A 20,757-nucleotide genomic window follows, 5' to 3' on the forward strand; every position below is an offset into this window, starting at 1 on the left:
CTGCAATTGCTCTCCAAATCTAGCTAACAACCGTAGCATTTTCTAAACTTATTTATTGATTTTTTGAAATAAAAAAATAAATATAATATTATTAAAAAAATTATGATAAGAAAGTAGGGAAAGTTTTAAAGAGCGGAACTTTGTTTGTTTTTTTAAAAGTTAATAGTTAAAATAGAAAAAAAAAAAAACTGCCTTTTTAGCTAAAATTTAGCTAAAGAATGTGCAGTTGAATGAGCGTTCCAGAATTTATTGCATGAGATATTATGACAAAAATCCTTTTCTTGAAACAATTAATGTGAGCTTGAACTGCTCTAGTCACTGGTAAGTGGTAGCCCCACTGCCGTCTGTTTTGGGGAATTTTCTCTGCAACTTCATTCTGTGTCACCATTTGCTTGCATTTACCTTATTCTGCACAATTTCCTTGTATGAGCGAGCACCTTCCATATATAAACCATTTCACACAACTGGCCACGCTGAAAATTGACTCAGAACCAGCGAATTACCACAAAAACCCATAAAAATTGAATGCGGTAAGATTCTTTTTTTACTTTTTCCTTGTACAAATACAGCCAAGACATGAGAAATCAACTCAGAGGTGTATTTTGAGTGGCCACCAAAAAGCGAACCCCACTATTTTCTCCCACATGGATTTTATAGCCAAAAAACTAGAAGCTCCTGTTTATGGAAGAGCCTAAAAGACTGTATCTGAAAAGGTAATAGGGCAATTCAATTGTGTTCCTTACACTATCTTCTACAGTGTATGAGAGAACAGGAAAAAGGAAGAGAAAAAGAACAGCAAAACTCATAGGTTTAGCACTGGTCTGTCAAATATATTATATACACAAAATGAAAAAGTCAAGACAATAAAAAAGGAAAATCTTATGAGAATCAGCATCCATTTTCTAAAAACATACCACTTTGACAAAGCCACTAGAGAGAAAGAAAAAAAAAAAAAAGAACAAAGAAAAAAAAACAGAGTTCCTCTGCTTCATATTTACCTTATAACTGTGAAATTACAATAACCCATCAACGGGAAAGAGAAGGGACACAACTTCCGGACCGAACCAGACCCGAACTAGGAACCCTTTGAACCACATGCAAATCAGTGCTGGAACTGGACCGGAGCGGTCTTGGGCAGTCCAAGCTTCGCCTGAGAAGTCTGCCCATGGCAGAGATAGGGTGCTCATGCTCTGCCTCTTTCAGCGAACGCGAGGATCTGAACTTCTTGTAGAAAGTGATGTGGCGATTGAGCGCTTCCTCGGTGGAGATGAGCCTGTCTGATCTCAGCACCTCGTCTTTCACGGCTTCAACGCAAAGCCCACATATCCATCGCCCTTGGTACCTGTCCCGGACGCGAAGAATGTATGCAGGGGTACACTCTTCCGTGAACCCGCAGGAGTCACATTTTACCGACAAGACTTCCATTGAAGGAGGGGCTTTGGTGTTGGTTGAGTGAGTCTCGGAGCCTGTGATAGCCATTGGTCATGGCAGAACATTGAACTCTCTCTCTCTCTCTCTCTCTCAGGCTATATATATATATATGTAATATGTGATTGTTCTGAGAGAGGCAGGGGAGAGAACAAATATTACCATATATTTTCTTTATGCTAATAAAAATGTTACTATCTATGGGGTTTGTGTGATTCATAATTTCACATTGCAATAATTACTTTTACGTGACACTTAACATATTAGTCACTAAATATAAACTTTTACCTAACAACTTTTACTGTGTTACTTATTTTCGTAAAATATCGACCGTTATGTGATGGAGGGATTTAATTCATGGTAATTTTATACAAGTCTCTGTTTAGGTGTGGTACATGAAAACCCCAATCATTCCTGGCCTTATATAAGAGATAATGGAGCTCGGTATGGACTGGAAAATCTGTTGCCTCGAAATTTTTTGGCAGTCACAAGAGTGTGATAATAGCTGAAGTTCTAGTATTCTTGATGAGCAAGGATAGTGGTTTGTTTGGCAAATTCATTGTGGAGGTGTAAATAGCTAAAGCAAGTTACAGAAATCATTGTGTAAAAAGCTAAAGCAATTTCAGCACATTAATAAGGGCCAATGTAGTGAATATGGATAATTTCTCCACAGGAAATTGACTATATCTATAGCATGTATTGGTTAAAGGAGAACTACGTAGAATATATAAGCTGTTCAAGATGTGATTTGCAGGGCTTTTGGTGAAGGTTGACGAAGAGGCATCAAAGTTCTTGCTTCACATGTTAATGGGTCCAAAATTAAGTTAGCAGTCCCAGTCAAATGATTAATTAGCATATATGTTCGGCACGTTTTAGGGCTTTGTTGGTTGTCCCACTTGAGTGTTGGTGTCCCTCGACAAACATGTACTCAAAAATGTGCCAAAATACCACACTTCTTTTTTTTTTTTGGTAAGTAAAATTTTTATTAATGGTGATACCATTTACCAAGGACTTACTTAGGCTTCAGTTTAGGTCACACCTGACCAACGAAGCCTATTTATTCTTTGGATTGAGTTGCGCCTATCGGTTGGCGAGGACTAGTATCCACGGGTTAGGAGGAATGCTCAGGCAGGATAATTCGAACTGAGGATATCGGATGCCCAGATAGGGCAGCCCGTACTGTCAGGATGTCAAATACTCAAGCGAAAACGTCCGTACTAACATGATGTTTTCCGATCAGACGATGCCACGTGGCCTAGAATACTACACCACATTTCCTATAAATAGGAGTCTATTATAATACATAAAGTCCTAAGTCCTTAATTCGTTTTATACATTTTCATTCCTCTTAAGAATCTCTTACCGACTAATGTAAGTCTTTTAGACGGCACGCTCAATATAGATATTACGGTGAAAAAAAAAAAAAAAAACAAACAAAATTTGAAAATAGGGAAATAAATGGTCTAGCTCAATAGATTTTTTGGCACGCAACTCAAGAAAGATGGAAACAGCAATTCTTGAGGCAGTCCCTAGAGCTTAGAATCCAAACAAGTGAGAATGCCTATAGAGGCGCCAAATACCATTAATACACCAGACATGATCATCATCATACAACGTTAACGTAGGTCCGCTATTTGCCTTGGCGACAGGTGGTTGACCCTACAAATAAATAAAAGACTCTGCCTGCGGCTCTGCCTAATCAGAAAAGGATCACCGCTAGAACAAGTAGTCGTGGGGAGGTAATTTCATTCATGTAAACACTGGAAAAGGACATTACTCAATGAGAGATAAAAGGGTGGTATGTGATGAATGATGATATGAGCCATGTGCAATCCATGCCATTTCTTCTGATGCGACACCAAATTAAACAATTGGCAATACAAAGCTTGAATCGTACGTGGTTTCTTCCTGACCAAGTTGGGGACTAGTCTTGGCTTCTTGGGTAACTAACCCCTTTCGCTACAGTGGAGGAATCTTTTCCTGTTGAGATAGGTGACTAGAGATGAAGATCATGTATCAGGATTTGGTTGTATATCAGATCTGTTACAATCACGTTTTTGTTCTCTTTCCACTTGCATTCTCGCATTGTCTTTCTGCATTAATCTGCTTTTAAAGGTAATTAGTATATGCGAAGTTGACAGTGTTGTTGTCTTCTGTCTTCACAAGAAAGGAAGACTGCTATGTATAATATGGCAGGCCCCATAATGATTCCATCAATAGTTTTCACTTTTTTCAACTTGCTAGAGTAGCAGCTATGGACCAGAGCTTTTTGCTTGTAGACTCGCACCAATCTGCCACGGAGAAAGCTTATCCAAGATGACCCCATGCATTGAGGTGACAAGTCCATATCCTACCAGACCCAAGTTCAAAATAACAACAAACAAACAACTCAATACACAAAACACTCTTAAAAACATTAAAAAAAATAAAAAATAAAAAATAAAAGAAAGCAGTTTTTACTTTTACATGGGATGAAATCAAACCACAGAGGATTGTGTGTAATTTGTGACAATAAGAATTAAAGACTATTACTAGCAGCATGCAAAATGATTCTCTTTCCATCCTTTTGGTGCAGGACAATAAAATGGAAAATAATGGGAATAGGGACTGACAAGGAAGATGAAGACGAGTAATTTGTCTGTAATTAGCCCACTTGAATTGTGGGTTTACTATTCTATTTATAGAATAAATTACAAACAACTTTAGCAAGAAACATGGCTGATTACAACAGAGTATTTTAAATAAACAAATCTGTTATGATGTTGTCTAATATTAGAATTACAACCCTTTCAATCTTCAGATATCTCCTTAATTATCTTCAACAGGTTTGAGTTTGACTTGTGGATATATAAGGTTGAGAAATCTTTAAGCCAAGGTCAAAAACATCTCAAAACCAAAGGCAGGATTTCATTTAAGCAATCATGCAAGCACCGACAGATCAAGATTACCTACCGGCTCATGTTAGAACCTCAAACCGTTGTGTCCCAGCATGTTCAAGCTTCCTGCTAGCTTGTTTGCTTGCTTTTTCGCTCCAAATCCTCTTATTCTCACCCATAACTCCCGGAACGCTTGAATTGCCGCGTGCATCTTCAGCTTCCTCTCTTCCCACAAACAACCAACTGCAGGTAAACTACTTGACACGTATCTCTTCTACTCTTCTAGCTTCTCACGGCTTACTACAAGTGTCGCTTACTCCTTTTTGTACCTATATTATTAGAGGGTTAGCAAACTTGGAGAAGGATTTGCGAAAGGCCCAGAAGACGTTTGTGTGAATAAAGAGGGTATAATCTATACAGCTACAAGAGATGGGTGGATCAAAAGATTGCATAGAAACGGGTCTTTGGAGAATTGGAAGATGACAAACAGTGATACTTTACTGGGAATCACAATAACAAAGGAAGGTGAAGGTGATCTCATTGTATGTGATTCTGAAAAGGTAAATATATATTATAATATTACGTACTCTCAATTCAAACACAGTAGAAGTAGAGTAGAGTAGAGTACATACAGAGTAACTGATTGGAATTAGATATATGCAGGGTTTGCTTAAGGTCAGTGAAGATGGCGTCACAGTTCTTGCTTCGCATGTCAACGGCTCCGAAATAAAGTATAATATTCTTCAAGTTAAAAACAGTTTTGAGGCTTTTAACAAAACATTAGTTTTTGTCTGTAAAAGAAGAGTCAGCAATAATTAAGTTGAATTGTTGAAACAGGTTTGCAGATGATGTTATAGAAGCATGGGATGGGACTCTATACTTTAGCGTTGCAAGCACCAAATTTGGACTCCACAATTGGTATCTAGACGTACTGGAGGCAAAACCTCATGGGCAGCTGCTCAAGTACGATCCATCATCAGGTGAAACCTCGATTTTGCTTGATGATTTGGGTTTCGCTAATGGTGTTGCACTCTCAAGGGACCAAGATTATCTGGTGGTCTGTGAAACATGGAGGTAAAAAGAGTTGATGACTTTCATGCATGGGAGCAGCATCTTCATGCTCTCTATTTCTTCTGTTTTCAAAGAGGAGGATTAATTATTTCTCCTTTTTGGGTCAGGTTTAGGTGCCTCAAGTATTGGCTGAAAGGAGAGAACAAAGGAAAAACAGAGATTTTTGTAGAGAACCTTCCGGGTGGCCCTGATAACATCAATCTTGCCCCGGATGGATCTTTCTGGATCGCTCTTCTTCAGGTATTCTTGTTTTTTTGGAGGGGCTTTTCTTTGTCTAGTTGATCAGAGAAAAATAGGACTTCCTTTTCCAAAACTAACTAGAATGATTTGTATGCTGCAGCTTGCTTCTAATGGGATGGAGTTTGTGCACACCTCCATGGCATCCAAACACTTAATAGCAACATTTCCAAAGCTGGTTGAGCTAGTAACTGGCGTATACAAGAAAGCAGCGGTTGTAAATGTGGCTGCTGATGGCACGATAATCAGGAAATTTGATGACCCAAATGGAAAGGTGATGACCTTCGTGACGGCGGCCTTTGAATTTGAGGATCATTTGTACTTGGGAAGTCTGAACTCCAACTTTGTTGGGAAATTACCCTTGAAAGACGCATAATGCTCAAGAAGCACATGCACTATTTGCAAGGGAGAGAAGATAATGAAGGAAACTGTAACTTGTTTTGTACCATAAGGAAAATTGATGGATAAAATCGGTTTGATAGAAATTACCTTTGAAAATCAGCTTGTAAGAGAACGGTGCTTAAAAGCTTATATACACATGGTTAAGAATGCACTTGCGCGCCTTATAATTTTAAGTTTTAACACATTCTAACCCTTTTCAATTATAACCCAGTAAAATAAACGTCACAGCTGGAAAGTTGAAAAAAAAAAAAGAAAAAAAAAAAAGAAAGAGAAGCAATCAACGAAGAAAAAGGACACTAGAAAAATTGCACCTATTGCAACCTCATCCTCTTCTCTAGCTTCTCCGGATCTCTTTTAGATCGGTTGTCGTTTGCCTTTCTGCTGCTGCTGACAAACTCCGAGAAGGATGGAATTGCTGGAAGCTCTGTACAAGGGGAAGCACATAGAGAAGTTTCAGATCTAGCACTGTCATACAGCTCTTCCCCCGTGATTTTTGTTGGTCCCTGATCCAACACAAGCAATGGCCTCGTAGCAGGCTCTGCTTTAGACAAAATGTCGTCGGAGGGGAAGCTGCTAATGGTGCCAAGCCGATTTGTTAAATCCAAAGAACTTGTTGTTGAAAGCCACCTGACAGTACTCGCCACTTGTGAATAATAAAAGGATTTCCCAGACTTCCCATATTTCTTGTAGCACTCACTTTCAAGGAAACAAGCAGATGTTTCCACTTCAATCCTGCACAAAACATGATGATCACTAGGACCTCAGTTAAACGATCTTTACTGCTCACCTCTGCAGAAATTTCAAATCACATATTTTTAAAGGTCAAACTACGATTTTACTCAATACTTAATTGCATTTCAAATCGCATATTTTTAAATTGCAAATCTAAACGGACCCTATGCCTATTATTAAAAAAGAAAACAAAAATACACCAAGCGGGCAGAATGTTGAGCATACGTCAAATTGCCAAGCCGCTGCTGAGCCTGCTTTAGTGCATTTAGTAATCTTTGTTTGCTTGATTCCCTCAGAGTCTCGGATATAACTTTCTTGTCGAGTTTATTAATCTGTCATCAAACTAGAAATAAGTAGTTGTACAGGGAGAACAAATCCAAAGCAGGTTAAATTTCAAAACTATTGAGTTAAAATCATATGTATTCGCATTCATTAGGCAGAAGTGTTCCAAAAGGTAAGGTTTTCGTTAGAAGCTGATTTTACCAAGAAACATACAGTTCACAAGGCAGCAGACAAAGAGCTTTTCAGCTTCTACCTGTCTATCAGAAACTTTATTCTGGTAATATCTTTCTTCGGCATGCTGCAAAAAATCAATCTTCTCTTCTAGTCCTGAGTTTGATGGTAACTTCGACCTGACTAGGCTCTCCGTAACCTCGGTATCATCTGGCAATGGAGGTACTCAACAAGTGACACAATGAACAGTGTGATATAACAAAAAATAATATAACATCAGAATAAGATAACCAATATTAACAAAAGATGATATACCATCAGAATTAGATATATCATCCTCAGAACCTCGTGCATCTTCATCACGATTCCAGAATTCAGAGAATTGTTTTTCATCAACAATATCCGAGGAGCTGAAATAGAAAAGACGTGCCAATTAATTATACTGTGATATAACTCATATATCTAAATTAAATAGCTAGTGCAGAGTAAGCCAGTTGTATTGGCGTGGTTATGGAACATATGACTTGATGCACTAGGATATTCCCAAAAATGTTACAACAATTTGAACGACTAGATTTAAATCCAGGAATACAGAAAATGAAGAAGGCCAGAGACTCTACGCAGAGCTTCCAATCATAATTCCATAATTTTACAAATTTCAGGATGAGATCTTGCCACAGAACTTTTATGTGCGGATAGTAGACAATGACAATGGAATGGGAACCTGGATGGCTAAAAATGATGTATTTCTTTTATTTCTTTGACATCTTTTAACTTTGTGGATATTCCAAAAATGTTTATAAAAATTTGAATCATTAGTTTCCAATCCACAAATACAGAAAATGAAGAAGGCTAGTGCATTTATGCAAAGCTTTCCGTCATTATTTATTTATTTTATTGAATAATAATTCTTAATAATAATAATAATAATAAAATTATTTTTCAGTCATTATTCAATGATTACACACAACTTTATCTTTATGGATGAGATATGCCATTAAACCTTTATGAGGATGGTAAACAGTGAAGGGGAACCTGGATGGTTAAAAATGATGTATTTCTTTAATTTCTTTGAAGCCTTTTAACTTTGTGGATATTCCAAAAAATGTTTATAAAAATTTGAATCATTAGTTTCCAATCCACAGTTACAGAAAATGAGAAGGGCTGGAGAATTTATGCAAAGCTTTCAGTCGTTATTCAGTGATTACTAAACTTTATGGACGAGATAAGCCATTAAACCTTTATGACTTATGAGGACATGGTAAATAGCGGAGAAACTGGATGGCAAAGGTTTATGCATTTTATTATTTTCTTTCAGATGGTTTTACTTCGTAGAGCTACCTCATATAAAAAGAAAAAGAAAAGAAAGAAGGGATTTGGGGGGGCGGGGGGTGTAAGGCAGGAGTTGAATTCTCTCCCACTACTTACGGGTGTTACCTATAAGAATCACATGTCAATTTAATTAGCTACCAGAACAATTATACCCAACATGATTCATGTAATTTGAGGTCAAGTTTCCATTGCAGATAAAATTTCAAAACAATGATAAGAATATAAAGTACCTGCTTATCAAAATTCGAGAAAAACGACTTTTCTGCTGAACAGCACAAGTATTTGTGAGTTCCTCCAAATACTTGGCTACTAGGTTTGGATGTTTGCAAGCATCACATGATTTTCTACATAGTGATGTAGGTACCTATTTGCATCATGAAAGTAATTAGGTTAACTAGAGTGTTAATAAAGAAATAAACCCTACTATAGCACATTCAGATGACACGAGTACAATACCTGTTCCCCAAAACTCTTGAGAATCTTTTTCCTTCGGCATCCAGAACTTTCGCAATACTCAACCATCTGCATGTTTTTGTTTCCAGACACCCTAATAAGTTATTGGTAGAGAGCTTTTATTCCGAGATCACAAAAGCAATTAGAAAGTCACCTGGATGAAGTCAGTCAGGGACTTCTTTGACAACCCTTCCTCAGAGCTCGAGGACTGGAACTTCTTCTTCTCAGCATTGTTAAGAATAAATTCCTGCCACATAGTTCTAACTAGTTAAAACATTAACACAGTGAAACCGTGCAACTTGAGAGCAAAAGGTGATGGCAGAGTTGAAGTAAGCAAAGTCACCATTTTTTTGCGGTCATCCATTCCATAGTACAACATACTTCTTGAGGGTAATTGATCACGGCCAGCTCTACCTGACTCTTGATAGAAGGCTTCCATCGATTTCGGAATATTATAGTGGCAAACAATTCTGACATCCTTTCTATCTATACCCTAAAAAATTAACCCCCAACCCATTAGTGGCAGAGGACATATGCTTAACAATAGCCCTGACACTTGAAATATAATTTGCCCTGGGTTCATTAAAGCTGATGGTGATTTAGTAGCATACCATCCTGAAGGATATCAGTCGCTTAGTAACTGTGCAAGGACCAGAACAGCTCCAAGCAGAAGTATAGAAAGAGAATCGAAAGAAAAACAAGGAATACACGTCACAATCTCAAATAAACAATAAGTTGCAGCAATAAGAATACGAAAAAGACTTTGCTCAAATGAAGTACAGCAGTGAGCATATACTGTCACTCCCTATTGGAGAGTTTCACAAAGTTTACTATTCCAATTGAAAATGGTGACACCCAAGGAATTTATTAGGATGACTAAGAATGCTTTAGTATAAATTTTTCCACTGCGAGATTTATAATCTCTAATGATATTGAGGAAGAGATAGTAATGCTTAGTGGGAATTGGAGAAGAAGCTCAACAAGCAAATGATAAACCATTATTATTTTAGTTTCCTTGTCTTCTTAACTTGCGCCATTTATGTTTCATAGAAAATCAAAGGGAAAATCTAATTCCGAAAAAATATCACTTATTTTTTGACTTCTTAAATAAAAAATTTAAAAAAAAAAAAAAAATCATTCTAGGAAAACAAGGAAAATGGCGTCCTGAAAATTATTTCAGGAAAAAACGTTTCCCGGGAGCGGTTATAGCATTACTACTCCATAGTTTAAGGCTCCATTTGGAGAAAGTTAAAATCAATTCCCAAACAAATTGAAGATTGAATAAAACCAAATATCTTAACAACAAATACTTTTAGGGAAAAAAAAATAAAAAAATAAAAAAATCTACTACCATTAAACAAAAACAACCTAGGTGAAAAAGTAGCTGAAAATTATATGATTGTATTGTGAGTTTGAATCATAACAGCCACATCACTTTGTATTTTCTTAGAAGCAACTTTACAATGAGAAGAATCAGTGAAAGTTAAATATTGCAACGGTGGGACATTATTAGATCAAGAAAGAAAGTGTAAAATAGCCCAACAGGTTCAGAGGATAAGCAAATGCAAGAAAGGAGTGAAATAAATAAATAAAATAAAAGGGCTCCATTAGTGTAGACTAGAGAGACGATCATACCCAAAAGCTACTGTGGCTACTACAACTTGTATCTTAGAAGAAATCCAATCATCTAAAACGGAGGTCCGCATTTTACTATTAAGTCCTGCATGATAAGCTGGAAAGCAGCAGAAGACTCAAATACGTCAAACTCATCAAGAAGTAAAATTTTATGGGCAGAAATGACCTCAGTTACCAGCAGATGAAATGCCACTGTTTGATAGATGAGCAGACAAATCATCACATGTTGTACGCTCAAGGCAGTATACAATTGCACAAACATCTCCAATAGATTTGAGTAGATTAGACATATCAGCATAGGCATCATCAAGAAGATCTTTGTATCGAACTGCATTATTGAGATCTCTAGTAAGATTTACGTCCACACAGCAACTGTATCTCACAGCAAAATAAACTTTCAGAGAATCCAGTAACCACACACCACATTATCAAACTTATGCAGGGTAATAATAGCTTAAAAATTAACTACATACCTAAATTGTTTACTTCTGACAATTCCTAATTTCCTAATTACAAGGCAATGGATGAAAAACTTCTTTTCCATTTGGAATTATCTCTTCAGCCTAACACCCCCAACCCTTTCTCTCTCTCGTGGCAACATATCACACACACATAGCACATACCACTGAGTTTAGAGATTGATGCTGATACATATGGTTAACCCTCTCGTATTTGGCAGTCCGCATCAAAATTTCACGCTTATAATGAGAAATTAGACCCCAGCTCGCCTCAACCCCCCCCCCATAGTCCTCTTCAACAATCGACTGTGGTCATTACTTTAGTATCCTTGGTTTTAGTTTAAAAAGCTATTTTACAGGATTCATTTTTTAAGGTTTTCCAATTGCTTCCCATGAAAGTTGAGGTTTCATGAGAATCTTGCAGCAAGATAATTTGGGGCACAAAAACCTGGTTCTATACACCATCTTGTGACATCATGCCACCATAGGCATGAAAACTGTCACCATAGGCATGCAATTGAGGAAAGACATCAGGAAACACATTAAAAAGGAAAGTTGGGAAGTCACAATCAAATAATGGACGCTAAAAGTTTATCACAGCTATATAGTTTAAGTTGAGGTACACAAAACAAATTGGATTTGCATCCAGTCAAGCTTGCAGAACCCACCTTCATAATATATATTAGGACGATTAAAAGAGGATTTTAGGACTAAAGGGTTTTGCAAGCATAAGGACTCTATCACATCCTGCTGAACTCTGCAGAATAAGAAACAATAAATGAATTAATATTGCTATGTGCTCTTTATAAACGATTAAAAGAAGAAGAAAAATGTTAATCTTTCTGCCGTACTTTGATTGCAAGTTTTAGGAGAACAAGGCTAAAAACACATATCAATTACTTTCTAGACAGGGGTACTGAAACTCAAGTATTTGTATTAATATGCAAGGAATCCAGAGACATCACTTAAAAGGAAAGAAGACAATTTTTTTCCTCTCTATTTCTCTCTTTCTGCAGAGAGAACAACTTGAAGACTCACTTAGGAACAGCAGTAGCTGTCAAAGCCAATATCGGTACATCTGGAAGGCGGCTCCTCAAAGATGAAAGCTTACGGTAGCTAGGCCTGTTTCAAGTAGACAAGTAAGGAAATAGAGGAACAATAACCATTATGTGTGGCTGGGTGGAGAGAGAGAGATCATCACACAATTTTCATGTTTATTACAAGGTAACTACAAATTTTGGGCATGTCAAACAAATGAAAGAACATGACATGGTTACACTGCCAATCACTGAGAGAAAATGCCTTTTCTTTCCCAGTCTGAAAGACCATCAATTGTAGCTCATTGCAAGAATATTCCACAAACCTGAAATCATGGCCCCAAGTTGAGATGCAATGTGCCTGAATATGCATAAAACAGGCAAATTACACAGAAATACCTTAAGTTCCAGTTGAAAAACTCAAATTACATATATACAGTTAACATATACGCCAAGTAGTTCACACCTCATCTATGGCAATGAGATTCAACAACCCTCTAGAATAGATCTTAGTCAGCTTTAACATAAACCCAGGTGTTGAAATCAATTCTGGTGTTACATACAGCAGCCTAACTGATGGTTTTCCAGAATCAATGTCCTCATGGATCTACAAAGTAAACCCAGAAATGTCAATATAACAAATTACAACAACGTACACAAAATCCAAAACAGCCAAGACATTATTTTCGTAAAACAGAAAGTCTCCAACAACAAACCAGAATAAAGTGATCATCTAAAACAACCAACAACATTCCCAATTTCCGATTAGGTGCAAACCTAACTTAACACTCGTAAACTATTTTAATAAATTCTGAAGGTCAGGGGCACAGATTCTTCTCCATCACAACTACCAACACTTCTATGCCGAGCTTCTAAACATCACATATATGCAGACAGATTTAAGCAAAAACAGGATATGATTCACCTTGTTTTTGGCATGAGATGTTTGGGTTGAAGAGAGATATTCAGCCGCAATTCCTTTCTCCTTCAATGCCATCACTTGGTTTTCCTGATTACAAAAATCCGCGAAAACCCACATCTGAAAATCGCCAAAATAGAACAACTATCGAACAAAGTCTATAATATACCCATTGCTTACCATTAATGCTGAGATTGAAATTGAACAACCAACGCATTGAAGGCAACAAGTTAGAGTTGTGTGCTAGCATTCAAAAACCAACCAAAATGTTACGTAGAATTACGCTTACTCTAACTATTTAAAAACTAGAGAGAGAGAGAGAGAGAGAGAGAGAGAAATTAAACTAAGATTAAATAGCATTCACCTATTAAAGGACAAACAACAAGCACAATCCCTGGTTTCGCCACTGCAGGGATTTGAAAACACATTGACTTCCCTCCTCCAGTCGGCATCAGACAGAAACAATCCCTTCCTACAAAAAGATCATTTGATGAATCATATATGAAGCTATTAATAAGAAATGAAAGGAGTGTACGGACCGGAGAGAACAGCTTCGATGGCCTCCAATTGGTTGCCTCTAAATTCAGAGTGGCCGAAATGCCACCTGAGAAGCTTCACCAGAGCTTCCTTTCCGCGGACATGCGTCTCGGAGCCGCGTATGTGTTGCAGTGGCAACGGTGACTTCTTCATTTTCGCAGTCTAGCGAATCTCTGCAACCAAAACGACACCGCTTTCTCGCTCTTTTCTTTGATTTGGTCGGTTGTGAGAATCGGAAAACAGAGAGCCAGAGAGGGAATCTCGAACCAAGAAAGAATCGGAGGAGGTTTCTAAGGCCTGAATGACTTGGTCTTGGTGGAGCTCAGTTTATTCTGGGCGGTATTTTGCCGCTATGGGTTGTTGGTTCAGCTTTTCTTCAAAACAAAAATAATGTGTTTAAACGAGTTGAAATGGGTCATGTTTGTCTCATCCAAACACTACATGTTTATTTAACAAGTTGTGTGGGTCGGATCGAGTCACCCACTTATTTAAATGGGTCGAATTATGGTTAATGAGTTTGACTTGTTTAATTAAATTGGTCGAATTATAAGCCTCGTTTGGTTCGCGGATTGTCTAGTCCATTGGAAAAGGATTAGCTACCACTGGGAATAGATTAGCTAATCCTATTCTTTTGTTTGGTTGTAACGCTGAAATAGACTACTTAATCATATTCCTTCGTTTGGTACAGTGCAATATGTTGGTGAATGGAATTGTATTGTGATCTTATTTCCTAAAATACCCTTATAATATAAATACAATTTATATTATTAAGGACTTTCATTCTTCTTTTTTTTTTTTAACAAAAAATATTAACACTAGGGTATTAATAATATTTTTTGTCAATATTTTTTTTTTTGTATGGCGCTGCACTCATTGCCCTAGTGTTAGCTAGTCCAATCCAAGGGTCTAATCCGCGAACCAAACGGGGCCTACATGTTTATTTAACAAGTTGTGTGGGTCGGATCGAGTCACCCACTTATTTAAATGGGTCGAATTATGGTTAATGAGTTTGACTTGTTTAATTAAATTGGTCGAATTATAATTTGACTCATACAATTTCGTATACTTATAACTCGACAAGATGCGAACATGACCCATAAACCTGAATTGCTATCCCTTTAAGCGGGTTTTAAATTTTATGTATGACACCCTCAAAAAGTTTTATTTTATTTTTATTACAAGGTACATGTGTTACAATACAATTGGTGATTACTGACAGTTTCTTAAAAAATTTGGATGAAAATTAGTGGAAGGAATCTATTTGTTAATTTTGTTTACCAAAGGGCGTTAATAGTTATCAAGAAGTTATTGCAACTCAGTAAAACCCTAGAGATTGATTTTGCATTTTTTCTTTTTCCAATCATAAATGTGCTAATGAGAAACAAGTTCTACATTAGTTCTTTACTATATGAGACGAAAATTTAAGAGCAATTCAATGAACTCCAATTATAATTTAACTAGTTCTTTTGAAATGATAATATGAGTGGTTAACATTAATTTCTAATTAGTAAACTTTTCTAGAGAGCTCTATGTAACTTTTCCCCTATCGTTATATTATGATTTTGAGCAATATACTCTTTCGTCAAAGATTGTCGATAAAGATTTGTCACCAATTAATCATTCTGCTATAGTATTTCATTAAGAGCTAATGCAAAGTGGAAAGTTGGTTTGATGAAGGCATCAAACTTGTCTGATACATGAGAGTTTGAAAATGGAGCTGCCTCAGAACCCAAACAAACTATGCATGTAACTTCTAAGATGATGACAGGAAGACAAATTTTGACAATGACATTATCCTTGAATGTGTTACAGCAGGTTGTACCAAATTTTACCTCAAAGTACATTAGTTTTTCACATCAACTACTAAGTTTGTTTATGTCGATACCCTTGTTTAACAATGGGGGGTATACTCTCAAGTAAGTGATGCCTCCACCGCACACAAGACTACTGATCCACCTTTTGTACGAAATCCTTTATGTCAAAAGCATCACTTCTTATCTTTGTAATGACACCCTGCTCAGAGAATACAAGCCATCAGACAGCCATACAACCAAAATGCAAGTGAGAGAGAGAGAGAGAGAGAGAGAGAGAGAGAGACCTTTTCTGTTATTATACCAGCTATCAGATTAGCAGGGGTGACATCAAAAGCTGGGTTCCAGACAGAGATTCCAGATGCAGCAACTTGTTCCCCAAGTCCTCCACGCGTGTGTGTCAATTCATTTGGGGATCTTTCCTCTATAACAATCTCTTTTCCACAAGAAAGGGATAAATCGATGGATGTTAGAGGTGCAGCCACATAAAATGGAATCTTATGATTCATTGCGCACAAGGCAAGACTGTAGGTTCCAATCTTGTTAGCTGTATCACCTGCAATTAGATTAAAACACATTGGTTAAACAAAGCCCATAGAACCTAAAGACAAAATAATTTAGTGCAGTTGAATGATTAACTGCATTAAACTACCATTTGCAGCCACACGATCAGCTCCAACAATCACAGCATCCACTCGTCCATCTTTCATCAAGGCAGCTGCCGCTGAATCTGCTATAAGAGTAGCAGGTATGTTATCATGCACCAGCTCAAAAGCGGTGAGTCTGGATCCCTGGAGATGGTTAAAGAAATAAACATATGAACAATGGTATTGGACACTGAACCGGTAAAAAAAAAACTATAATGTAAGTGGGTTAATAAATTCAAGTCAATATCTCAATAACCTACCCTTCACGTCATAGACCTATAATAATTTCGTATGCAAGAACAATCCTGACCAATACTTTATCGCAGTTCTGTTCACAACAACCACTTCAAAGAATGTGTCCTAACCTCAACTTTCACTCCATTCAGGATAAAAGAAAAGATTCTCTCTTTTTTTCTTTAACTTTAAGTCATTCATAAGCACTTCTAGCCCTTAATATTGGAAAGAAAAACCACTGTTCATTAGGATGAAAGAGATTCCCCACTAATAGACAAACCAGCCAAAATCTGCATAATAATATATATTCCATGAAACAACCAAGCGGTAACTAAGTTAGCATTGTCCCTATTCACAACATTTTGTGCTTGACAGCCTCAGCTGACATATAGAGGTCATTTGCTCGAAGGGGACACAAATATCTGTATTGCAAGCATCAAACCACAATCCAGCTATTCTATTGATAACAACCTCAGCTGTCATACAGAACATTAGTAATAACATGTTGTTGGTTGTTTGTATCAATATTGAGTTTCTTCTAGCCAGGACTACAAAATATATGTAGTCCCTTGTTTCTGACCATGTGTCACTAAACAATTACCCAAAGGATTCAATTGTAAGCCTCATTGTGGTAACTGGATTCACTTCTACCAAATTCTATTATTAGATCATGGTAATAATCCAAGTCATTACACTTCCTGACATTTTTAAGACCAAACTTGTACATTCCAACTGTGCAAAGATTTCAACACAGATCCATAGCCAAGCTTGTGACGGTCAGAGAAAATGATGTAGGCTGTCTTGCTTGTCATTTGAAGATTTTTATTTCAAGTTATTGAATTTTTGGATTTTCTAAGTATGATTTTATTTCCCTATTGATAAGTATTTTTAGGGCTTTTTAAATCAAATTAGAGTCCTTAAATAGTAGTATATTAAATAGGATCATTTTTAGGAAGATTTTTCTTGCAGAATAAGATTTCTGGAACCTTTAAATTGGTCCTATGCTGTTACAATAAAATCAAATTCTATTTCATCAATAATATTTCTCTAAGAGTTTCTTGACTTTCTAGTCAATTCTAACGTTTTCCTTGTGGATTCAAACCCTTTCTTCACTATCATGCTGCATCATGAAAGGGTAGATCCTTTAGTGGAGGTAACTCTACTTGCCGAGGAGACAATGCTCCTATTTTTAGTTCTTTTAAGTTTTTTCTGCTATTGAAGACTATCAAGAACTACAAACTAAGTAGTCACCTGATTGAATGGACGGGTTTCAGTGCAATAGGCCCTTTCTAACAACCCTTCAGTATGAACAGCACGGATCACACCAAGGGCAGTACCATATCCAGCTGTTGCAAGACTGGCAAAACAAATGAAACTCAGTCAGAAAAATATTATGAGCTGATCAAATGAAAAGGAGGAAGAAGAGAGAGAGAGAGAGAGAGAGTTATGTGGTTAACAGGATAATAACGAAAAAGAAATAGAAGAGGGAATACCTGCCCGTGTTGCAATGGGTCAAAATAGAAAGCTGCTTGGAGTTCTTCAGCTGGTGCTGAAGAAAACTTGCCCCATAAGACCCAATAGCTTTGTTTGAAGAAACATCGTCCTTGAGCATGATTTCAGCAGCTTCTATATAAGCCTATAAAATTAAAAGATTTGAAGTACTATGGAAGATTAGTAATAAGGCAGCTTCAACTTCCAGTCACTCTAGCTTAAGTCAAAGGAGTAAAAAATAAAAAGTAAATTGGCTATTTCGGGCTTCATCTACTATTTAACTCATCAAACCCTAAGATAGATATTTACTACCTGAAAAATGCTCTGTGCTTCTGAAGCAGTAGCAGCAGCCTTTGATATAACTTCTTTGAGTTTTGTTGCAGCATCGGAGAGGTTCACTGCAGTTGGGCGGCTGAAGAAACATGAAAGATGATCAGCTATTGCTCAATACTCACAAAAGTATTTTGTTAGTTACAAACTCAATAGCCTCAAGTAGACCATCGAGTTCAATAACACAAAGTACATCCAAACAAGCTTATGTGTATTAACAGCTACACGAACAGCTACGGTTGTAACCAATACACGAGATTACAATGCCATTAAAAAGCTGGGCATCAGATTCACAACAAATACCTCGAGACAAGATATTCCAGCTTCTTGTTAAGAAAGGAAGCAGCATCATCAGATGTCCCATTAAAATTATCTAAATTGAATACTTCTACTGCAAGGGAGAGGGCTGCTGCAATAGCAATAGCAGGTGCACCACGGACCACCATATCCCTTATTGCGGACCTGAGAAGTTATGCAAGATGTTGCTCACATATTTGAATATTTCAGACTTACATAGGATGTTAAAGGACTCAACAAATGTAAACGGGTGACAAAAAGAAATGTCAAGAAGAGCATGAACCAGTGAGGGAGATTGCATTCTGTAAAATCAGAACGCTGATGGTGATTTCTAGTTTTATTTTTGCTGAAAACAGGAACTGTTAAGCAGTAACAGTTAATCTAATTATTGGCATTCAATATACACCAAAAAAATATTTCCTTGTTACAATATCAAGTGGGTGATGAAGCTAATAGTTGTGTGTACAGAACTAAGTTAATTCCCAGAAATTTTTTTCGAAGGAATGCCCAAGTTCATCAATCTTTTCTTTTTTCAGAGAAAATGTTAGTTGACTATTAATTATTGGCCTTATAGTATGCTACCATATCATAGGCAGCCAAACTTAAGACCTACTTCACATTTAGACTAAACAATCTTAAACCACACCATTGTCCATATAGTTTTTCAACATCTATTGGGCAAAGTCATGTTCAAACAAGTATATCACAAAATTTCAGAGCTCATGTGTCCAAAAGCACACAAGAAAATGCCCGATGAAGAGTTGAAGAAGCAATTTAGATTGAGTTATAACATATTACCATCCATCCGCTGCATCCTGGATATCCAAGTATATAGTTTCCAGAGGGAGCTTTCTCTGTTCAACAACAAGCACTGTTTAGTATAGAATAAGTATTCAACTTTTGCGGACCAAAACATTGTATACTTGTCTGAATAAATTCAATCCCAAGAGAATTTACCATTCCAAAACAAATGCACCAAAGGTAATAGAAGAAAACAGCGAAGACCCGAAATTTGCTATCTACCAAATTTCCATTCAAACCACATATGGTCCTAATTTCGGTATGTTAAACCCATTTTCAGATGGTCACATTCATTTATAATACACGTTTTAACGTCTATATCTTTTTCTTTTTAAGAAAATAAAAATAAATAAATAAATCTTTTTCATATTTATTTTGGTCCCCCATTTGTATAATTCAAAAGTACCATTTTCGTTTTCAGCCAACAGAAAAATGAGTTTGCTTCCCATTTCCACTGAAAATGAAAACAAAAACCCAGAAACAGAAACGTTTTCAACGACCAAAAAACACGTTATTGTCATCAATTTTCGCTTTCAAACGTGCTTAATTTGATTCAAAGTAAGACACAGAGAGAGAAAGAGAAAGAGACCTGATCGAGAAGCTGAAGCGAACCAGGCTTGTAGCAGATTGACTGGAGAGAGCTGACCGGTTCCATAAAGAACAACCCACTCAACTTTTTTACGACAACGTTTCGAACTACTGAACCATAAATTCACAGGTAAAACTAGTTATGCGACTCTGAGATTCAATTTTCTCATATTGGAATGCCGGGATTTCACAGGGAAAAGAAGGAGGAGAATCAAGAATTCGGCGTGAAATGAACCTTTCTTTTTCTTTTTATTTTTTTATTTTTTTGTATTATTATTATTTTTATTCTCAATAGTTTTTGATGCGATGGAAAGGAAAGATAAGAGAAGTGCCTTTTCACAGTTGGAAATGCTATTCTTCTAATCATTTTACTTTCTTTCTTTTTTTTTTTTTTATATGTGTTAATATATGATTAAAGGATATTAATTTTTATTTGAGAAAAATGTAAAGTCAAGTCTATATGACACACATTTTACTCTTAATGAAAAATAATATATCATTCACATTTATTTATCACGCTTATTTTATACCGGTTAACATAACACGTTTTAAGTTCCTAAATGATAGCTTAATCGCTTATAGACCACACCTCATAAAGCAGAAGTCACTAATTCGAATCTCTCCTCTTCCCCTTCCCTTGTGTGGACATGTCAAAAAAAATAAAAACAAACAAACAAACATAACACGTTTTAAGTGTTTTGTTTTTTTCATTTAAGTAACTGACATGTAAAGTCACTTAAAACACACAACGTTAGTATTGCTCTTTGATATAAGAGCTTTATACTCTTGATCTTTTTTCAATAAATGAATATAAAAGATTCTCCTAAAAAAACACACACACACACCGTTAGTTGATGTGAAATAGGTGTGAAGACTAAGAATAATATTACTCAAAAAAAAAAATCTAATGACTATCAAATATTGTCATGTTAGTATAGTAAAATAAAAAAAAATATAAATGCTATATATCACACTAATATCTCACAAA

General features: G+C 36.4%; 4 protein-coding genes across 4 annotated transcripts; 1 reads left to right on the forward strand and 3 right to left on the reverse strand.

The window, feature by feature from the left end:
- Positions 1-791: 791 nt before the first annotated feature.
- On the reverse strand, positions 792-1,532 carry LOC132166360 (uncharacterized). The gene has a single exon (XM_059577162.1). The coding sequence runs from the start codon at positions 1,477-1,479 to the stop codon at positions 1,027-1,029; it is 453 nt and encodes a 150-aa protein (XP_059433145.1). The 5' UTR covers positions 1,480-1,532; the 3' UTR covers positions 792-1,026.
- Positions 1,533-4,049: 2,517 nt separating this feature from the next.
- Positions 4,050-6,429, forward strand: LOC132165473 (protein STRICTOSIDINE SYNTHASE-LIKE 4-like). The gene is made up of 6 exons (XM_059576057.1): positions 4,050-4,553; positions 4,646-4,864; positions 4,968-5,035; positions 5,142-5,378; positions 5,483-5,615; positions 5,716-6,429. Exons 1-6 carry the CDS (start codon positions 4,350-4,352, stop codon positions 5,986-5,988), a joined length of 1,134 nt encoding a protein of 377 aa, XP_059432040.1. The 5' UTR covers positions 4,050-4,349; the 3' UTR covers positions 5,989-6,429.
- Positions 4,546-13,961, reverse strand: LOC132165472 (ATP-dependent DNA helicase Q-like 3). The gene is made up of 20 exons (XM_059576056.1): positions 13,573-13,961; positions 13,398-13,505; positions 13,214-13,221; positions 13,040-13,123; positions 12,581-12,721; positions 12,441-12,475; positions 12,116-12,199; positions 11,746-11,834; positions 10,795-10,947; positions 10,620-10,716; positions 9,596-9,599; positions 9,328-9,477; positions 9,139-9,231; positions 8,988-9,053; positions 8,762-8,895; positions 7,515-7,609; positions 7,282-7,409; positions 6,972-7,078; positions 6,336-6,746; positions 4,546-4,633 (listed from the first exon to the last, which is right to left on the reverse strand). The coding sequence occupies exons 1-20, from the start codon at positions 13,721-13,723 to the stop codon at positions 4,618-4,620; spliced, it is 2,154 nt and encodes a 717-aa protein (XP_059432039.1). The 5' UTR covers positions 13,724-13,961; the 3' UTR covers positions 4,546-4,617.
- Positions 13,962-15,337: 1,376 nt separating this feature from the next.
- Positions 15,338-20,020, reverse strand: LOC132165332 (methylthioribose-1-phosphate isomerase). Its single transcript, XM_059575854.1, has 9 exons — positions 19,771-20,020; positions 19,179-19,234; positions 18,387-18,545; positions 18,066-18,165; positions 17,756-17,898; positions 17,514-17,619; positions 16,034-16,172; positions 15,669-15,937; positions 15,338-15,583 (listed from the first exon to the last, which is right to left on the reverse strand). The coding sequence occupies exons 1-9, from the start codon at positions 19,834-19,836 to the stop codon at positions 15,515-15,517; spliced, it is 1,107 nt and encodes a 368-aa protein (XP_059431837.1). The 5' UTR covers positions 19,837-20,020; the 3' UTR covers positions 15,338-15,514.
- Between the last annotated feature and the right edge of the window lie 737 nt (positions 20,021-20,757).

This window comes from Corylus avellana, chromosome ca11 (assembly GCF_901000735.1).
Source record: "Corylus avellana chromosome ca11, CavTom2PMs-1.0".
In the NCBI taxonomy this organism is placed as follows: Eukaryota; Viridiplantae; Streptophyta; class Magnoliopsida; order Fagales; family Betulaceae; genus Corylus; species Corylus avellana.